At 43.3% G+C, this 21056-nt stretch overlaps 5 protein-coding genes across 5 annotated transcripts; 2 read left to right on the top strand and 3 right to left on the bottom strand.

Moving 5' to 3' along the window:
- Positions 1-104: 104 nt before the first annotated feature.
- On the bottom strand, positions 105-2853 carry LAJ45_04010 (uncharacterized protein; the record flags this gene model as incomplete). Its single annotated transcript, XM_046113592.1, has 10 exons — positions 105-131; positions 184-257; positions 317-895; positions 995-1263; positions 1320-1966; positions 2029-2250; positions 2310-2373; positions 2427-2517; positions 2582-2696; positions 2806-2853. 10 exons carry the CDS (start codon positions 2851-2853, stop codon positions 105-107), a joined length of 2136 nt encoding a protein of 711 aa, XP_045973321.1.
- A 2739-nt stretch (positions 2854-5592) lies between these two features.
- Positions 5593-8672, top strand: LAJ45_04009 (uncharacterized protein; the record flags this gene model as incomplete). Its single annotated transcript, XM_046113591.1, has 5 exons — positions 5593-5944; positions 6000-6128; positions 6200-6335; positions 6397-6611; positions 6673-8672. 5 exons carry the CDS (start codon positions 5593-5595, stop codon positions 8670-8672), a joined length of 2832 nt encoding a protein of 943 aa, XP_045973320.1.
- Positions 8673-9036: 364 nt separating this feature from the next.
- On the bottom strand, positions 9037-9370 carry LAJ45_04008 (uncharacterized protein; the record flags this gene model as incomplete). The annotated part of the gene is made up of 2 exons (XM_046113590.1): positions 9037-9081; positions 9128-9370. 2 exons carry the CDS (start codon positions 9368-9370, stop codon positions 9037-9039), a joined length of 288 nt encoding a protein of 95 aa, XP_045973319.1.
- Positions 9371-9484: 114 nt separating this feature from the next.
- On the top strand, positions 9485-11000 carry LAJ45_04007 (uncharacterized protein; the record flags this gene model as incomplete). The annotated part of the gene is made up of 2 exons (XM_046113589.1): positions 9485-9771; positions 9950-11000. 2 exons carry the CDS (start codon positions 9485-9487, stop codon positions 10998-11000), a joined length of 1338 nt encoding a protein of 445 aa, XP_045973318.1.
- A 2827-nt stretch (positions 11001-13827) lies between these two features.
- On the bottom strand, positions 13828-16997 carry LAJ45_04006 (uncharacterized protein; the record flags this gene model as incomplete). The annotated part of the gene is made up of 7 exons (XM_046113588.1): positions 13828-13863; positions 14065-14228; positions 14286-15062; positions 15123-15315; positions 15547-15942; positions 16010-16543; positions 16620-16997. 7 exons carry the CDS (start codon positions 16995-16997, stop codon positions 13828-13830), a joined length of 2478 nt encoding a protein of 825 aa, XP_045973317.1.
- Positions 16998-21056: the final 4059 nt, after the last annotated feature.

Below are 21056 nucleotides of genomic sequence, written 5' to 3'. Positions count from 1 at the left end.
GATTCGAAGAAATGAAGTATAGATATCTTAAAGTGCTTAGGATAATCGATCTTTAGGTCGGATTTGATTGCATTATAAGTCGTAGGCCATCCCCCACCTCCTAATTATGGGGAGAAGTTGCAATAATCTTTCTGGTAAATGTTAAATATGATTCAACACACAGGGTAAAATTCCTGGGCCTACCAGTGGTTGTAGCAATATCTCGGTATCGGTTTGGTTTGAATCAAAGCCGCTGTCGGGCGGTGATGTGTCGGGCACTGTCTATAATTTAGCTATAGCAAAGAGGGAATAAGTAAAATAAAATTCCGTGACATACCTGGAATCTCATCACCCTCAGATATAACTCCTCGGGCGTACTTGTTGAGAACGGGCGGTACTCCGAATCCAGTCTCAAACAGAACATCGGGTGCTATGTGTGGACTCGTACGAATATGTGCAACCAAGTCATCCGAGAGTTTTTTCGGTAGATTAGCAAATAAAATACTAATAAGCTCTTGGTACCGTTTTGGGTCTTTCTCGGCGTCATAACGATTTGTTATTATCTTTTCAATCTCTAGGGCTGTGTCTGTGTATGTTTCGGAGCTATTGGTAATATCAAGCATCAAATCGTTGGTTAATTCGCGATCGTTTACCAGGTCGAAGCCTGACGGACCGCCGCCAAAGCCGCTGGGTTGACTGTGGCCAAAGAAACGATCTATGTGATTATCACAGATTTGGCTGTGTTTTTCGACGTCAACCCCACCCGCAGGGTATGATCCAATATTGCTTATCCTACTTTCCATCACTTTCAGTTCCTGGGCGTGAGAGGATATGCTTAAGGAGGGCTGAGAGATTGGGTGCTTGGGTTCTTCCTGACTTTCTTCGGGAGCTGGATAGAACACTATTTTTTTTTTCACTGTACCCAGGCGTTAGTTTCACGAATGTTCGGGAGGTTAAAATTATTTTAAGAATTTCTGGTCAAAGTTCGTCCCAAGGATTTTTCGTTTATACATACCGTCTGTTTTGTCAAGGTAGTCGTACTTTTTTTGATCACCATGGTAAAGCACCTGATCTAGTGAGTCATTATCTCGACAGAGTGATATTTCTTTACCCATAGCAATAACATAGTCCGGAACGTCGTTTGGGTCTTCTTTTGTCCGCTCAACAAGTCCTTTTTTTTTGCAAACATCACCCTCGTGACGATTACGTTCGCTATGTCTTCCGAAGCGTGCCATACATCGTCCACATTGGAACGGCTTTATATGTACCCGAAGGATATGATCACTAATAAAATTAACATGTCAGTAATAAAGAGGGGAGTGGGATGTAAATTAACTTACAGCATGTCTTTATAATTGGCATAAGTTTTTCCTTTACAGGTGTTGTATGTGTAAACTTGACGGATAATATTTGACTTCTCATAGATTCTGCATTTGGACTCGTAATTTGGTTCTGGGTCAGAACCTTTTGTTCTCTTCCGGGTACCGTTCTCGCTTTCGCTCTCCGAGCCGCTCTTTTTAGACTGTTTACCTCTCTTGCGATTTAGCTTTGGGTTGCTAGAGTTTGCTGACTGCTGGCTATTTCGTTTAGATAAATTTCGACTACTCCCAGAGCCACCGGGTTGGTTGCTAGAGCCACCGGGTTGGTTGCTAGAGCCACCGGGTTGGTTGCTAGAGCCACCGGGTTGGTTGCTAGAGCCACCGGGTTGGTTGCTAGAGCCACCGGGTTGGTTGCTAGAGCCACCAGCTTGGTTGCTAGAGCCACACGACTTCTGTTTGAAGCCTGAATCGATTGGCACACCATTTGTGTTTTGCTCTTCAAAAGCCGTCGCATCGAGTGTAGCACACAAACGATCAACATCACTGATGACTTGGGATCTCTCGCGCTCTCTACTCGCACATTGCTCCGACCGAACGAGTGTTGGAAGGTTTAGAATAGAGCTGAAGAATTTCTCGCGGTACCAAGCTTTGGATGTTGAAAAAGGAGGCTGGATATTTATAAGTTAGCATTACTAGTGGGTTTTATTGAAGTATAAAGTGGGTATCATACCAGCCTTTCTATTTCACTCGCTAAAGCCTGATGTGCTTCGAGGGCATTACTGAACACGGGTGTATCTGTAGAATCTCCAGCCTGGTGTTTCGGGTTGCTTGTAGGGCGTTCCCTTATAGAGGGGTCATTGCACTTAGGTTCAAAAGGCAAATCTTTCTTTTCTGGAGGGTCTTCTCGAGGTGGCTGTGAACATGGAAGTGGAGTATCGTGAAGAATCGACGCCTAGGCGATGTAGTTAGTTACATGCACGGACAGTGCAAAGATGTCGATTATGCTCTTACAGGTAAACCTATGGCCCCCGCCAACCGGAAAACTTGTGCGATGTGGAAATTCTCCTCGATGCAACTTCAATGGATAGAAAATCAGTATAACGGAGAATAAGAGAGGGGAAGGAATACCTAGTGTGTACAGGCCGACTCTGCCGTTCGGATCCAAGAAAGTGAGTAAACTGAATTTCGTTCTTGAATTTTGGCCAAGGAACGATTTTCACTGCTAATATTAACAGATTGTATATTGAGTGGAGGGGTTTCAAATCCGGTTATAAGTGGCTTACAGTAAAAAGTGCCATCATCCTGGCGGCGAAATCTCAAACTTTCGGTAAAAATTCTTGGAACCACTGCAGTGCTAGGCTGTGGGTGTATCCTATTGACTAGAACAAGATCTCGAACCTGCGCAATTAATGTTTTAGAAGTAAGTACATGTACATGTATGTACGGTAGTGCCCAAGGGTGCGTCAACTGGCCAAGCTACGAAGTTGGCAGTTCGGGATACACAAACCTTACTCCTACAATCCGTTACCAGTGCTGAGCAAGAGTATGTGTGCATAGAACTTTATATCTGGGCTGGGCCGGGTTTAAGGTCGGGGGTCGGAGGTCGGAGTTGCTGTTTTAAGTCCCGGAGAGTAGCGACTTGAGTATAAACAAATATATAGATGGGATTAAATAAGCGAAAATCCTCTTAAATCGTTAAATTCGTGAGTTTCTAAAGAAATTCTTCGTCTCCGAAGCTTGCGATAGTAGATGGCAGTCGGTTGAGACTGAAGAATAAGTAAGTAAGGCCTAGTAATACTTCTCAGCTACATGTGCGGAACCGCACGCGCATCAGGCGTCGTGCCATTTAGCACTTCACACCTCTTTCTTCTTGGCAGTGGCTATGATTCGAGAAGATCTACATGTATCCGTATGTACCTACCCTTCTCGAGTATCTAAGTATTTCGCGGCGCACCGCCTCAATTCGGGTGGTTACATGCATTTGAGACATACATGTACATACGATCGAGTGATTATGTGTGATGCTCATATAGTAGATTACATGTATGCGCCGGCCAATTATATATTACAAAAATCATTAAATCCATGCATTTACTCTCTTGGTAAGGATTTTTTGCTGATACGCTGGCCAAAAAGCACCATACTCAAATTTTAGAGTAGCATTGTGGCGGAGCCTATTGGTTCATTTGTAAATTGGGGTGATTGGTTGAAACTTGAGGGTCTTAATGCGTGCACATCGTACAACAGCCACACAACGTTGCTCCGCCCAAGAGAGTGTTGATCTGAACTTGTATTCTCGACGGAGAGCTCCATCGTGCGCGTGATGATAATTAGTCGCATGAACACACGTACTCTTCGCGGACCTAAATGACTATCGATTATCAATGAGACGTTTAATTAGAGGATTTAAGCTTATAAGAGTCGTATCATCGTATGTAGACTGCGCGACCTGGGTGTTGTGTTTGGTAAAATCGTAAAACAAGCTAGAAAACGCGCGCGAGTGATCAATCAGTAAAGACACAATATTATTTCAAACATTTCATAATACTGGACGCACACGGAGTATCTCCAGGACTGAAAGTATCAGTACTGGTCAATTCCTAATAGATCTAGTAGGTGGTGACGTAGAGGTATTGCATAGCCTCCTCGGCGTGTGTAACAGTTAGCTAGGTGTCATAACTCAGTTTAATAGGGAGCGTTGTATGGCTGATCTTGCTCAGCGAGTGATATGACATGATGTTTCATAGGTGTTATCGTTGGCTAATTATTATATGATCATAATCGCTAAAGGCAATTACATGTAGCCATACCATATCATACATACTTTGTAAGTTTATATACTCATATCGCCAGCATTAAAATACGGCTTACATAAGAAAAACCAGGTCAAAATGACCTATGATTGGTTGGATTTGTGTGAAAATATTATGTCAACGTATTTTAATTCTGGCAAAGTGAGTATATTCATGTAATGTACCTGACTATACTCTGGATCTCTGGCATACATGTAGTTAACGCGGAGCACATGGGGTTATATTTGGCTTTAATGGCGGGTTCCAGGGCGACTACGTGTAGTGTGTGTGCATCACAGAACCTACGACAGGATTAACCTACTCTACATGTATCATTACTAGATGTATTATGAAAGGGAAAAAATAAATAAAATGCAATCGAAATACTTGTGGATTAAATAAATCCCGTCAAATGATATTACTAGCGCTTGATCTTACCGACCAAGACCCACTACTTATTTGTTGACATTATAACTCATCTTTTAATGGGGTGTGACCGTTAATCATGACATGTATTTGGGGTTCAACTACTGCACACAAGTGCGTAAAGTATAGAGTGCACATATAGCGATGTGCCTACTCTACCTACATATGTACATGTATGTATGTATGTATATTATTTTACCCTATAGGTTCACGTCAATGTTGAAGTCTAAGTCTGTCCTCTGATGTTAAAACTCAGGACATTCTCTGATGATCGGAGGCATAAATAATCAATTGATAGAGTTCGGTAGTATCCTCGAGCCTAAATACTTCGGCAGGGGCTGCTGCGTAGCTATCCCTTAGGCAGTCATCCCGAATCGTAATGTGTTATCGAACCTGATATGGTTAATTAATGTTCTCTGATAAACGCTCTCAGTCATGTTCACTCTCTCCTCGAGTTTATTACAATACGCTAGCTAGAGACCAGAGAGCTCTATCGCCACAATGATAGAACGAACAGTAACAGAGTTCAACAGGGCATATTAACCATATCAGGTTCGATAACACATTGCGATTCGGCCTGACAGCCTAAGGGATAGTTGAAAGTGGACTACGGCTACTTACCTCAATTACATAATCTACGTAAGTGACGTTGACTTTATCTTTCTGGTTTATGCCGCGACCTAAAGCCTCTACACGTTAGAGTATGTGATCTAGGCACTCTAGAACTTAAGCACTGTTAGTTTTCCGGATAAAACCAAGAAATACAAGCTCAAACTCCCTGATTGCCGACACTCCCCGTAGGCACTTGAACTGGTACTGGGTACTGTGCCCAGAGTTTCCGGTCCACAACCCGGGTACAATGCGGCTCTTTTAGGCTCTTGATCCCCGCGTGGGGAAGGATTGACAGAAAACCCCACCAAAGAAGACACCCTGCAGCGGGGTTGCGGCCCGACAACCCTTTTGCCGTGTCTTGGTCCCGTCACGCCTGATTAAGGCTGCTAGGTCTTTCAAGAATATATTTCCCCAACCATCCAGCTTCTGTTTGGAATTGTTCTCCTACTTTTCCTTTGAGCAAGATGTCAGAAAAAATGGGGTCGAAAATCCGCCGTTCGTTCTCAGATCGTGAGGAACTATTAGCAAAATCAAAGGCTTTCGCCAACGACACATCAAGAGCTTCAATCGATTCTTACCAATCAATCGACTCTAGCTATCCTGAGTATGGAAAAGAACCAAAATGGTACAAATCATCTGCTGCAGACGCATCCGGATTTAAAAAATACAAGAATGGTAAAATCACCTTGAAGCGAATTTGTTTGGGGACAGTGGCAGGTGTAGTTGTGCTAGTTTCGGTTTTGGCAGCCTCGGGAGTGGTATATACAACATACTTTGGGCCGGAAAAGTGGGAAAGCGAGGGCTGGTATCCAAGCCGTAAGTTTTCCTCGTTTAAAATTATTCTGAATGAAACTGCTAATATTTTAATTAGCTAAGGGAGGAACTGTAAAAAACTGGGAGGGGTCATATAAAAAAGCTGCAAAGCTAGTATGTCAGATGAGTCTGGTTGAGAAGGTTAACATCACCACTGGTACTGGGTGGGCGCAGGAAATGTGTGTCGGTAAGGTTTACAATTTATAATTTTTTTGATAATACTACTGGATCTGAGAACGATGCTAATTTGTGACCTAGGTAACACTGGGTCCGTCCCTGGCCTATTCCCTTCTCTTTGCCTTCAAGATGGCCCTCTGGGACTTAGATTCGCCGATCATGCTACAGCATGGCCTGCTGGTTTGACTGTAGGAGCAACATGGAATAAGGAGCTGATGTTAGTAGTTATTATTCTTGAGAAGTTAAATACTGAGGTTATACTAATAACTTTAAAATAGGGAGAAACGTGGGGAGCTTCATGGTCTTGAAGCTCGCCTCAAGGGAATTCATATTATCCTCGGCCCCGCAATGGGCCCTCTAGGACGAATGCCAGCTGGTGGAAGGAATTGGGAAGGGTTTGGATCAGATCCTTATCTTCAAGGTGCCGCCGCAGCTGCCACTATTAAGGGCATACAAGGGCAGGGTGTTATCGCCACTGCAAAACATTTTATTGGTATACCCCTTTCTCATTGACAAGGGGAGAGCTTGTGCTGACGTGTATATCAATGTTGAAGCGAACGAACAAGAGCATTTTAGACAAGTCCACGAGTGGGGAATGCCGTACGCTATCAGCAGTAATATTGACGATAGGACCATGCATGAGATGTATCTCTGGCCATTCGCCGATTCCGTCAGAGCAGGCGTTGGATCCATTATGTGCTCATACCAGATGACCAACAATACCTACTCTTGTGGTAATAGTAAGATTTTGAATGGGCTCCTTAAAGATGAGCTCGGCTTTCAAGGCTTTGTTCAATCAGACTGGCTTGCACAACGCTCCGGCGTTGATTCGGTCCTTGCAGGACTTGACATGACGATGCCTGGAGACGGAATGGTCTGGGCTGACGGCAACTCACTTATGGGTCCTACTCTTACACGTAGCGTCCTTAATTCCTCAATTCCTATCGAAAGGCTCAATGACATGGCCACAAGAATTGTCGCTACGTGGTACCAGATGGGACAAGATGACGAAAGCAAGTTTTCTCCCGAAGGACCCAACTTCTCCAGCTGGACAGATGAAGAAGAGGGACTGCTACATTTTGGTTCCGGAGAGGGAGAAACTGGGGTCGTCAACAAATTTATAGATGTCTCGAGTGATCATCACAAAGTTGCTCGGAAGATTGCCGCCGAGGCTACGGTCCTTGTGAAGAATGAAGATTCCGTACTTCCCCTTGTCAGAGGCTCATGGGGTGGAAAGAGGGTGGGTATCTACGGCGAGGATGCAGGCCCCGGAAAAGGAGCGAACGTTTGCAAAGATCGCGGCTGTAACCAAGGTACTTTGGCATCTGGATGGGGTTCAGGCGCCGTTGAGTTCCCATATCTTGTCGATCCATTATCAGCTCTTTTGAAGGCTTTCAACACTTCTAAAGATGATATACCCGAGATATCAAGCATTTTGGACAACTATTCGTTGAAGAAAATCCGCAAATCGGCTAAGGAACAGGATCTGTGCCTGGTCTTTGCCAATGCAGATGCCGGCGAGGGGTTTATCTCCGACCTTGGCGTTGCTGGTGACCGGAATGATTTATACGCTCAAAAGGGAGGTGATGAGCTTGTCAAGACAGTCGCTGAGAGTTGTGGTGGGCCCGTTATCGTGGTTATCCATTCTGTTGGCCCGGTTATTGTTGAAAACTGGGCGGATAAGCCAGCTGTAAAGGCCATTATCATGGCGCAGCTACCTGGTCAAGAGAGTGGAAATGCCCTTGTTGATGTTCTGTTTGGCGACGAGAACCCCAGCGGAAAGCTTCCTTACACAGTTGGAAAGAGCTTGAAAGACTACGGCCCAACTGCTGGTATCATGTATATCCCTAATTCTATTAGGCCACAACAAAATTTCTCCGAGGGACTCTTGGTTGATTATCGATACTTCGACAAAAATGATATTAACCCACGCTATGAGTTTGGCTTCGGTCTTTCCTACACTTCGTTTGAGTTCTCAGATCTCAAACTTACAGCAAAGGCACCAAAGACTGCTCTCCCGGCTCGTCGTCCTGATGGACTTGATCCACCGGCTTACGATAACAAGCTCCCGCCAATCTCTGAAACTCTATATCCTAAAGGATTCAACCGTGTCAAAAAATACATCTATCCATATCTGGAATCAGCCGATGAAGTGCGCCATGATGGTGATTATCCTTACCCACGCGATTATCATACAGCCCGCCAGCCATCACCCGCCGGTGGTGGAGAAGGAGGTAACCCTTCGCTTTGGGATGTGATTGTTGAAGTAGAGGTCACGGTTAAAAACACCGGGAAGCTTGATGGCAAAGAAGTTGCACAGTTGTATGTTTCTCTCCCGAATAGTGTTGAAGGAGCACCAGTAAAAGCGTTGAGAGGTTTTGAAAAAGTTGCATTGGGAGCTGGTGAGAGCAAGAAAATCACCTTTGGAGTTACACGAAAAGAATTGAGTTGGTGGGATACAGAGAGACAAAACTGGATACTGCCAACTGAAAGAAAGATTGGTATATCTGTAGGGAGAAGTTCGAGGGATTTGCCTCTTTACGCTGAATTTTGAGATGTCAGCTGAGTGTAGTTGAGATATTTTTTTGGTTTAAATCTGGTTAACACACTGAACGAATTTATGAATGAAACCTTCACTCTTTAAAGAGAAAATTAAGCCTAGTGGTATTTCAAATTTCAATTTCGAATCAGTTGGGGTAGCAAAAGAATTTAAGGAAAATTTCCCGTATATATACGAGAGACTCGTCACTCTTTGTAAACCTGTCTATGACGTCCCTTCATCACCTTACCATTTCAACCCATCAATTTCTTCACGCTCTTCACGCCCACCCCCTTCCATTCCCCACCACCATTTATGCTACCTCATCATTTATGCCCCACCATCTTTCTCCATCTCATCACCATCCTAATCCTCTGTCTCATACAGATTTCAAACTAGCCATGAGTCCGCCGAACAATCGTAGCTGTTCGCCTGTTAGCCAGACTACGCCTGGGGAGAGTACAACCGACCCTATCGATAGTCTCACAGACTGCCTCCGCAGATGCACCGCTACTGGGGACATCCGAACTCAAGAATCCCTCACAACACTCGTCTTGAATGCTACATCCACTGCCCAAAGTCTTATCTCTCTTCAAGAAGAAAGTTCTCCACTGGGAAATAAGATCAAAATTCTCGAGCAGGCTAATTCTGACAGCATCGATCAAATTAAACTCTTGAGCGCAAAAAACCGTGCTTTGAAAGACTCGAATCATGAATTGCAGTTAAGTGCAAACTGGTATAAAGAGAGACTTGGGGAGTCCCAGACAGCTGAAAAAGAACGCTTCCAAGCCGAGAATATCCTTAATTCGCGGCTGTCGAAAGCTTTGATGAGGGAGGAAAAGACAAACAAGAGCATCCAGGAGATCCGAATCTCTGTCTGGAGATTCGTCGAGAAATTAATCACCATTTATAATCACAACCCCTCTGAGATAGAAAACCTACTCGGGGACAACCTTCGGGAATGGATCAAGCTCAAGAATTCTACTGGCGGTGCATGTGAAGGAACTTCCCGGAGTAGGAAGAGCGCCCAGGCTATGTCTGATCTATCAAGTGAGGCAGTTGATTGTAATGTTGAGAGGTTTCAGTCATCGAGAATGGGTATGAGAGATAATGAGTGAGTTTAATTTTCGCCTTTCCGTGTTATCTGTCTGTAAATTTTCGCTGGTCTACCCCTCCCTTTATTTTAGATATAACTCGGATATTATTAGATATATAGGTTTTCCCTGTATTTGATAACAAAATGGCTCTTTTGATCTTCGTCCCAATGGCTGATTCTTCCGCCGAAAAAACAGATATTGTAATTCCATGAATAATACAAAACTTCGATCCAGGATTAGCATTCGAAACAATCGCACCAGTCAGCAATACGCACAACCAAACCAGGAAGAAGATTGCTCTAGTTCCGCCCATGACTCTTATTGTCACAACTTAGAGTCGACAGATTCAGACGACAGTTCTGAAAGACACCAAAGCACTCACGTAAACGAAAAGCGCAGCAATAATCAAAAGGTTCACACCCAAAAATACAGCACCAATAACGGCCATCAGCCGACAAAAGTGTCTAAAGACCCTGCCAAAAATCTTGGTACTTGGGGGCTCGGTGTAACCGCAGAAAGCAATTCCGCTGTCTGGATCACCGGTCTTGATCGTTCGCCGGGATTTTGGAACGATGTCCCAACCCCACCTGAGCTGCTTAAAAAAAAGAAGGTTGTTGTAGTCAACGAATACGACTGCGCGAGGGTTGTGAAATTGACTCGCTTGCCAATCGAAATCACAACAGCTATGGTTGCCACTTTTGTCCGAGGCGGTAAAATCGATGATATACGTATTATCGACGCCGAGAAAAGCAATAGTTTCAAGCAAGCCCTAATTACCTTCTGCAACCCAGAATCTGCTGCTAGCTTTTTCAAGTGGGTTCAAGAATACCCCGGCAGCCTCGTGGTTGACGGTCTAAGATGTCATGGTGTGCTAGGATTAACTGTCCAACCACCAGCATATGATCGTGAGTCCAGGGTTCTGATTCTAACGTGCTTGCCCGACGCAGTCAATTCCATCAATAAACTCCACTCTTTCGTTAAATCAACCGCACAGGACGACGATGGGCACTCATTTACCGTTCAGAATCAGAAGCTTTACTTCAACGGTGGTGGATTGAAGAGCTCGGCTTCAATTACTTTCGATTCGATTGAAGGGGCAATTTTTATGAGAATGAAATGGGAGATTGAATGGGGAATGAGCATCGAGTGGGGCCGGGACGAGTGCGAGGATAGGTTACTTGAAATGGACCCGCAGATGAAAATCTTCTGGCTTACTCAACCCGAGCCATCTGGCCATCAGAATTAATAGTTTGAGGGTTTAACAAAAGAAAGTTTCAGGTTTCTTGGGTCTGAACTACACTAATATAAAGTCTTCTAGCTTTGCATCAGTCTAAATAATACAAATACAAGAGAAGCTTACCACCGAAAGTAATAAGAAGACATCAACGTGCAGCTAACCCAAAGCTCTCAACGCTCCCAACGCTCCCAAACACGTCCTAGAGAGTAACAGATTTCTTATATGTGTTTAGTAGACTTTTTGGCGCGTAGGAAAGTAGAGAATATAGTAAAGGAGTTCGTTGGTAAGTAGCGGGAAGCAGGTCTTATCGTAATATTATGTAACTACCACTATACCTAGAAAATTATTATAGTTAAGAAAAGAGCTTATTTATACTATTTTCTATTTGTATTAGGTATGTTTGTGTTTATACGATGTACTCAGCCAGGGATTCCGTTGGGGATGATCATCAAATCTCACTCGGTGACATAAGTTCCCCTCTACTGATCCAGGGATTCGATTATTTCCCCTTATAGCGGGAATCTAGTATACAAACATAGGTTTGTATTAATCATTTCCCCTATGGCCTATTAATCTTCTGCATATATGGAATACGACTCAATTTTGGTTGCGTATATACCAACACAGTTATCGCTGTTGACCTGCATAAGATGCGAAAACATACGAGTAAAATAAGGCAATATCGGAAATATCATACAGAAAGATCGGGCGCTACATACCTGCATAGTTGAAGGCGGTAAGTAGGCAAAGCCTCCTCGGAGTACATACATTGCATAATTGGAACAGATCGACAGACCAGCCGTTCTGTACATGAGAGCGGAAGATCATATATTGTTCTAGAACGAAGAGATTTGCGCAAGGTATATCTCTCTACAGGCCGGCCCTTCTGGATAATCCTCACATACGTCGTGCAGACCTATGGTGCGGGGACTCGGCCGTTGAATTTAAGATTAGTTTCATGTGGCTATCCGATTGGCCCTACCAGAAAATGGTCTATTATTGGACATCTGATTAATTATGGTATAGGCTTCCCTCAAGAAAAAATAGGTGTCTTGATCTGATGCACTAGGCTTGATCATTGGATGTTAGTATCTACATGTAATCTCGAAAGTCAGAGAAACGGGCAAGACGAGAACGCGGAAGAAGAAAGGAGAGAACTGGAGTACGGATGGGAACGTTGAAAGATGATGCATCGTTATATATTTCCTACAAGTAGTTTCCGGCCTTCGGCCGGTACTATATGTATATCAATCAGTCCAATATACAGGCAAGCCGCTTTGCGGCTTATTTGTCTATTTGCCTGGCAGGCAAAGTCCATCACTATATCTAGATCTGATCTGGTCAATATGTGGCTTTTCTGATATATTATCCCCATATATCAACGGATAAGTCAGACAATTTCTCCAGTTAAAACTACAGGTATATCCCTTTAACAGCTACCAAACCGCTAAAATCGAACCACTATCGATTCCCAGAACCAGTAGAAACCCTATTAACACTCTAACACCACTCAGCACAATACCCTATGTTAATATCCAACACAACATGTTTCAAGTGAAACAAAAACGTCTCTCAATGGACCAATCAGAAGATTATAAAAGCACATTGCATATGTAGGTTATAATTATATACTTATTAGATGCCAAACAAACGTGAGAGGAGGCGGAAGAGAGTGGGTAGTTCAGGGGCTATTGCCATAACTGTAAGGTTGCATGCAATTAATGAATTAAACAAAAAAAAAAAATCTCGAAAGTCGGTCTATTCTGAGTTTGAAATATCGGGTATGGAATGAGCTGTTTGTAGTGTTTCTTTGTAGATTGACATCATCAAATGATTGTTATTATTTAAGTTTACAACTCGCCCTATATTTTATCGTTCCTTCTGGGCGGGGTGTTCCATCGGAAACACCTCTAAGATGCAGGTGTTTTAGTACATAAACCAAAGAAATATTAATAACATTATTTAGAATGATGTTAGACATACGGTTGCTATTTCAATATAGTTATTTGCCGTTGATAGTTTGGAAGACTTTATTTACGTAAGTATCCGTTGAGATAGCCCTCTCAACCTATATACTTTAGCAGCTGCATGCAGTGAAATGATATACCTCCTCAAGGCCTTGAAGTGAAACCAAAGTCCCAGAATACTGAAGAGGGTTTGGGTTCTATCGTTATTCTTATTAGCTAGATGTATGTACTGGTCCTGTAAAATCCCTTTATCTACTTAGACGGGGCCGCGGGGGAATGCTACTATTAGATCTTCAACTCTTGGCAATATATTTCAGACCCCCACCGTCCGCGCAGACAATAGGACCATGGAATATTTCAATACAGCAGTCAAGTTCTCGTGAAACAGACGTCATCATAAAAAGATATCAGAATCTTGATCCTAACCAGACTTAGGCTTGACAAGCATATAATATTGCGAATTTCGGTTGATTTCTGGCTGTAAACATTATTCTTTTCGAGTTCAGATACACCAAGCCGTGGAATAAGAAACCCCAGGACAAAGAGAAAGGTTTTGCTAGCATCCTACTGTATATATGTGTCGTGAATCTTGATAGGACAAAGCAACAAATGAAATTAGTACGACGCCAAAGGCAAAAAAAGAGTGCTCCAAGTTAAGAAAGAAAATTAGAATATGTAAAAGCCATAACAATCCTTTAAAATCTTGCCGTGTGTTTCTATTTTTAATTAGAGGTAAAGAGAAATTAAGGAAAAGGGTGCTCTGAGAATTATTGTATGAAAGAAAAAGGTTGGATATATAAGTATGTAAGTTTAGGACCGTTTCCCCCCAGACAATATATAAAACTGCACCCACGTCACCATGAACATTATCATATCACATGAATCCCATAAAGGTAATGAAAAGGCTACCATTGGAATGTCATTAGTGCCGGATTCAAAACGATCGGCAGTAACATATGACTTCCAGCAACCGTGGCCATTGGTAATATCGCGACGAAATCTTTGATTCTCCAGTCGTGAGGTACAAAGTCGCTAGTGGCCAAAACGATCATGCCAATAATTGCAAACATCGAGAAGGCAAATGAGAATTTGAAACGCCTAAGTACCTTAGGAACCTCGATGAAAAAATTTGAGAACTCGATTTCCTTGGCTGTAGCGCCCCATGTCATGTTGATTTCGAACATGTGGGCTAATAATGCCTGGGAAACATGCAGAGAGAGGCCACCAAGGAAGATTCCAAGGAGGAAAACCCATTTGAAGTTCTCAAAGACTAAGACTTTGGTTAGTAACAATTTTAAAAATTTCAAACGAAATACATCTCACTTACGAGCATAAAAGAAGGTTCTTTCCCCAATGCGATACCTCATAATAGCCAACGCAACATTTCCGAGGAGGTTAAAGACAATCACAATTGAAAACCACACCTTCCATGAGTCAATATAGTACTTGTCGAGATACCCGTTAAACCATCCGATTGCAAAATAATTTGCAGTAGTCATGATCCAGGCAGCACCAATAGCATAATATGTGCCAATGTACGAGATGATGGTGATCTTGGAAGTCATCCGGATATTCGAAAATAGAAATCTGCGGAACAATGGGGTGAAAGGTCCCCGAATAGGCCAGAATCTTATCGGGTGGAAAAGAAGTTCGTTGCATCCGTACGCATATTTTTCCCAACGGGCTAGCTCATCATACACAGTAAGTGATACGCCTTCTTTGAAACCCTCGCCAGTATAAGCCGCGAGACGGATGGTGTATCCACAGCACTGAAGACGTAGAGACATGTCAAAATCTTCCGAAACGTGGGATTCTGACCAGAATTTATCGTAGCCATCTTCATCTTGGTAGGAAACCTGTTGAATGGCTGACCATCTTAAAATCGCATTATGGCCGACAAAGGGCGCAACATCCCCGTTGGCAACTGTATAACGGATGGCAGTGTAGATAAGGTTCGTAAAGAATGTGATGCCATTTTCAAAGTAGTTATGAACAACTTGCATAACGCCAGACGAGTACTGCATAATGCCGACTTCAGGCGAGTGCTCCATTTCAGAGGCGGCATCTAGAAGACAGTCCGAAGGAATACGTGTATCAGAGTCGACTGAGATATCGTTTATTAGTTAAATCTAAATAACAAATTATATATATAGGGTGTACTCACTGAGCAAAATATAGTCGCCGACACGGATATTCCCATCAGCCCAGGCACGTCCATGCTCATCAAGGACCTCCTTTAAGCATTCTTCATAAGCTTGGGCTTCTTTGGCCTGATTCCATTCAACATCACGTTCAATTAACTCGAGCTTTTCCTCGACCTTACAAGAAATCATAAGACCGAAGTTCATGTTGGAGGCCTTTAGTAGAGTTAGCTGAGTCAGCTAATTGATCGACATGCGTTGCCAAGAAATTCAGCCTATTAAGTGACTAAAAAAAAGAAAATAGGGTGGTGCGCTAAGACATCTACAAAAATTATGATAGGACGAGAGTGGTCTAGAATTTACAATGGAAACGAAGCAAAGACCACCGCGCAGGAGTGGCTTCAAGACAAAACACTTTATTTCGACGTCAGGAAACCTCAGACATACCTTCTTGAATTTTCCTTTCCTGACAAAGCCATCCTTGCCGTGGCCTGGCCTTGCGACCCAGCCAATATTGTGATCAGCATAGAAGTCTATGCGCTCCTTTCGTAAGTGCTCTTCCTCTTCTTTGAACAGCTGAAGGCCGTCGTCATTGATAAAAATATTTGCCGTGCCTCCTTGGAGCTCATAAGTGCTAATTGCCTGCTTGATAGATTTTATTGTAGGCGCAATAACACCTTGAAGACCCTCTTTGTATACGGGGCACTGGATGGTTATGTGTGGAAGGACTCCGGTTCTGATGCGTTGTGGAGGGTTTGCCGAATAATATTTGGAGTTCTCTGTTAACTGGGAAACAGGACCAAAACACTGGGCAAGACAACCGACGATTACTTGAGCGAAAAACTTTTTATTTCCACGAATCAGCAAAGTTCAATTCCACCGAATGGGACTGAAAGGGAAGATGAGCTACCAATGTGAAGAAAACCTGAATGGGTGACAAAGCAATAAATGCAAGTCTCAGCATGTTACCATCGACCGCAACCTCTATGCCTATCTGTCTATACCCAGCACCCAATGTTGTGATGACAAGGGCCAAAGTAAAAGCAACCAAGATGGTATTCAAAAGATTTGTGGGCCTTCTTTCGCGGTATCCAGATACTTGTCCGGATTCCTCATCAATGATCTCTTCAATTTGTACACCCAACTGTCTCTCTTCCTTTGCTGCTTCCTCTTCTAGCGCTTCAGGGGTTTTCCATACTAAGGCCATGAGCTCATTTTCAATGAATTTGGCTCTGGTAATAATGTTGAGCGGGTCATCGTCCCAAACCACCAAGAGCGAATCCTTAGCAATGAAGGCAGCGAATTGGTACTTTCTTGCACGTGGAAGATCAGAAATTGTAGGGATGATTTGAATGCGTAGACCGTTCATAAGCGGGACATCTACAGCGTCTGGAGACCACTGTAAAAATGTTTTGATAACTCGAGAACTAACGGTCATAGCAACCTAAAGATAAGAATAAATTAAAGTTGTTAGTAAGTGAATATATACTTGTTGAAAATAAAGGAAGGGAAGAACTAACATGGACGTTTAGTGCTACACAAGCCTCTGTAAACAGGCTATTGCTCAAAGACACAGGACAAGCTATATAATGGCCTTTGCTTTTCCTTAGCAATACCCCCTCATCACCGCCGCTCTCACCAGGGGCAGCATTGGGGTTGATCCAGAGATTGCTGCACTGTTGTTGGTGTAGATAGTTCACCATAACTTCATGCTTTATATCGTCAATCATGAATGCTGAAGACCTAGAAGACCCCACCCCAGAGGTGGACCCAGACCCAGAGCCTGGCATGAACGGTGGCCGGAGCTCCAAATCATCTAAAGGCTGTTGACGAACAGCAGGAGGGTCTGCAGAAGCCACGACTGGTGGTTTGGCACGAAAGTAGTCCTTCAAACCCATTGTGCAGATGGAGGCCCAAGAGGACCTTCTTTAAGTGCAAGTTTATATTAAGTGAGTGTTGTCGATTGAGATGTAAAGAGAGAGCTTTTTGGAAAAACGAGTGATGGGTGAAGGTCTAACAAGGATTATGCTATAAAAGAAAGAATTCCCGATAAGCCAACTCGTGGGTGAAATATCTGTGAGATCTTTGTAGCGGGGAATTGAGTCAAAGGAGGAAGGACAGAGTGATGATGAAAGGATAGTGGGGTGAAAAGACGGAGCAGCTCTATCTATCTTATTTCCCTTCTGCTCTGGGAGCAGTAAAGGAAAGTTGATATCAGATAGTTTGTCGAGGATGGACAATCAAATGCTAGATGATATCTCAGCTTTGTCTCATCAGATCTAGAGAGGTTAACGAGAGTGGGGAGTTGAGAATCGAAAGATGAAGGGAAAGAGAAGCGAGAATAAGTCAAAGACGGGTGGGGGTTCATTTACTTAGTTCTTTTTCCTTACATGGGTCACGGCGCGCTGCATAGTGAGTTTATTTGACCTGGGAGTACAAGTTTTACAAAAGGTGTGTGTGTGTGCCGCTATAGCTACATATGTACATATGTGGTCTGCATGGACTTGAATCGGTGCAGGCTAGAATTCTCAGCCTTGGACTCATAGTTTCTACTGCTGGAGCAATTCTATTCAAAATACGTGTTGTTGTACGATTACCTTATTTACTAGTGGTGCCGTAACTAGGGTGCGAGTCACACCTAAACTAGGGATATTGGGTCAAACACTCACAAAACTAAATTACTCTAGATTGAGATCAAGTGCCCATCACCCATGATATAACCAGAAGTACCTCTTAGATCGGGCCTTTCTTGAATATGGTCCTGACCTTTCACAAATACTAACAGGGCATGGTAACACAAGCTTCCTGTTTAACAAAGACACGATGTTTGTCTCCCCCGAAACCTCTCAGGCTCCCGAGAAACTGAGACAAACAGCAAGCCGAAAAATGCATTAGGAATATTAGATTCACTGTGCGACGGCAGTAAACAACTTTCAGAGTGGCAACAGGGCGATTTGACGGCCAGCAGCAGCAGCAGCATCTCCCCATGCAAGAGGATATATAGCTGGTACATACCTGCCCTATGTAGAAAAAAGAGTCGGCCAGATTGTGCTGTGCTTGACTTACTTCTTCGATCTACTGTGACCCAAAGGCGAAGACTTTGTGTTCCCATGATATGATCTTCTCGTATAGGTATCATGTATCAATATTACCCATTGTTGGTCCCTGTCGCTGCATGGGATTGGGGACGTGATGCCCGCAAGGAGCAGGAGGGATTCGAAAAGATGTCAAGCAACACTCCTCTAGCCGCGGTTATACTAAGCTGCCAAGAGAGATCGGTTTTGATTCAAGTTATCAATTGCAATTGAATGTTTTGCTCTAAGAATATTGATGCTCCTGCTCATAGCTACCCGTACGTACTCCTACGTTGCAATAATGTGTTTGTTTTGTCTTGGCAGTATACTACATGCATGTAGTATTTCGCTAATTCGTGAATTCACAATTAACCTACTATCCAACCCCCCGCTCGCGGCCTTTGCTGGCGCTTTAGACCAGACGGCGTTTCCGGCCGGGCGCCGATAGATAGTTTCTGAATTAGGATTGGTACGCCAGCTATTCCCAACCTTATCCCGACGTTCAGTTGTGAGCTACTGGATTCGTGATAGTGCACCGGCCTTCCTTGAGCAACGTGCCTGAACGGCGCCAGGCACACACAGGCTGATATGGGAAGTACCAGATAGTGGCCCAGGTAAGGCCTACTCTACAGGCGGAGCGGAGCGAACAGATACCGGGAAAGAAAACATAAGGAAAATAATAATACGCCTCGCTCTAGATCAATACTAGGATCCTAATTCGCGAATTTCCAAGATATATCAGCCTCACAAAATGCAATTGTTATTGATCGTAGAGGTGCATTCGCTGCGAATAAGCGACCTTTTTGTTTTTTTTCTCAAATAAATTATAGGCGGCTTTATCGATATAGGTAGTATGTAGTTAATTAGTAGATCTCAGCTCGCTAAGGTCATGTAGGGGAGAAAATAAAGTGACTGCACGCCTCTGTGTAGGGTTACCTGGCTTACAATATCAAGACAAGGTGCCCACAAATACACCTTGTAATATATACCACGAGAAAGCAGAAGGCAGTAGCACGATGTTTGCCTCACTGAATCCATATCTAGGAGTTAAAAGGTGCTCCTCCATTAATGTGACTTATATTAGCCAGTGGGCTTTGCGAGACTCGAGCTCGCTGGCCCCAATTAAAGTATACTTTAGCCCAAGGGTTAGAGCTGACGGATAAGATATAATACTATAAAGTGTATTCAGCACAGCACAAATAACCAGAAAACGGAATTGAGCGGCCTGGTGTAATTCTAAAAAATTATGTAGAAAAAATTGATAAGGTGAACCTTATTCACCCTAAGAATCTGTTGGCTGTGGCTACGTATAATACCACTACAGCATATATTTATATAAATTTAGCTTTGTCACCTATATCTACACTCTAAAGAACGTTACGGACCTCAGAGTAAGGCACCACTGGTGCACATCACGAGATTGAAGCATGCCCTCAACGAGAATGAAACAGGCCCCCATACCACGAGGTCAATATGCCTCACTCGAGGCAAAGTCATAGAAGGACATGACATGCATGCTCCTAGCTAGGCCGGATCCTAAAACCAGAAAATGCTATATACATGCTCGATTCTAGATCGGCAGGTCACAATGATTGTTTCCAGAATCCAGGTCGCCTATGTTTATAGTGATTTTTATGCTTCAATGCATGTTTCCCGGTAGCTGGGACTACAATACACTAGATTTAGTACACGTCTGTATCGGATAGCCCGAGAAATGATGATAGAGACATATACATACATGTACGTACATTTATCTCTCTCTTTGCTTGAGATAAGGTTATATAATTATGGATAATGTATAAACATAGGCTTAAAGCGCTAAAGTATGCTGTCTATCTCCAACACGAAGTATCTATCGGGATTCTGGGTCCATGGTAATGAGGTGTCTCATGCGGCAATGGTACGATGGAGGAAGTGTATGTGCTCTATAGCATCGTTCTCGGGCACCCTATCTGATGAGACCAAGGAGCTTCTGTATGTTTATCGTGTTCCATGATATATCAAACCCTCAATTACTGCAGCAATATCGTGTTTAATGTCGATTTTCGCTGCGTTGAGCTCGAATTTACCGCGAGGAAGCTATTGTTGATAAAGGAGCAAAAGCAAATATGAAGCCAACTAGCCTACAAATGTCGAGTGTGATTAGAGCACTAACTACTTGGTGGCAGTGCGGTCTTAAGGTTTAATTAATATCCGTATAAAAATAAGAAAAATCGGAAACTACATGTAATCCGAGTCAAGTCCAGCCACCCGGGGAGTCATCATATCAATTGGCATGTGCTTCTTCTCGCAACCCTGAAAACACTAGAGTTGTTTCCTATCTTCCACATTACTCCGCGTCATTTCCCATCCACCAAACTTGAGTTCCGATATCGAAGAGTTTTAACTTCCTGGCATCCCCAGGAGCGAGCGAATGGGCACCAGTCCCAGTGAAGTAACTACAAGCTTTTTAAAGTGCAAATCCCAGACGATGCAGTCATTCATTTGGTGAAATATTCACGCCGGTCTTATTATATATGCAGGTGTGTATCATCAAATATGACCATACCATAGTCACTGACCTGAGCTGGTGATATCTAGTAGGACCAATACGTATACTCTAGCACAGACAAAAGGAAAATACAAGTGTAACGAGACTGGTCTTGCGATGTAGGTACTTGATATACGAGTTGACATATGCCATGCTCCGGCTCTACCGACCAACAATGTAAGACACTGCAATTACGGATGCTATGCTATGGCGACATCGATACTCGGCCAACCAGCGAGTACCCGCAACATCGGCATAACAAGAAAACTAAAAGGAAAATATCATTATGCCTTGCAATTGTGAGTAAGTGACCTGACTGCTATACTTATTCTCTTAGGAATTTATCTATATAC

Source organism: Morchella importuna (genome assembly GCF_003444635.1).
Source record: "Morchella importuna strain M04M26 chromosome Unknown Morimp01GS009, whole genome shotgun sequence".
Lineage (NCBI taxonomy): Eukaryota > Fungi > Ascomycota > Pezizomycetes > Pezizales > Morchellaceae > Morchella > Morchella importuna.
Note: the sequence above shows the minus strand (reverse complement) of the source record. Positions and strands in the feature narration are given on the sequence as shown.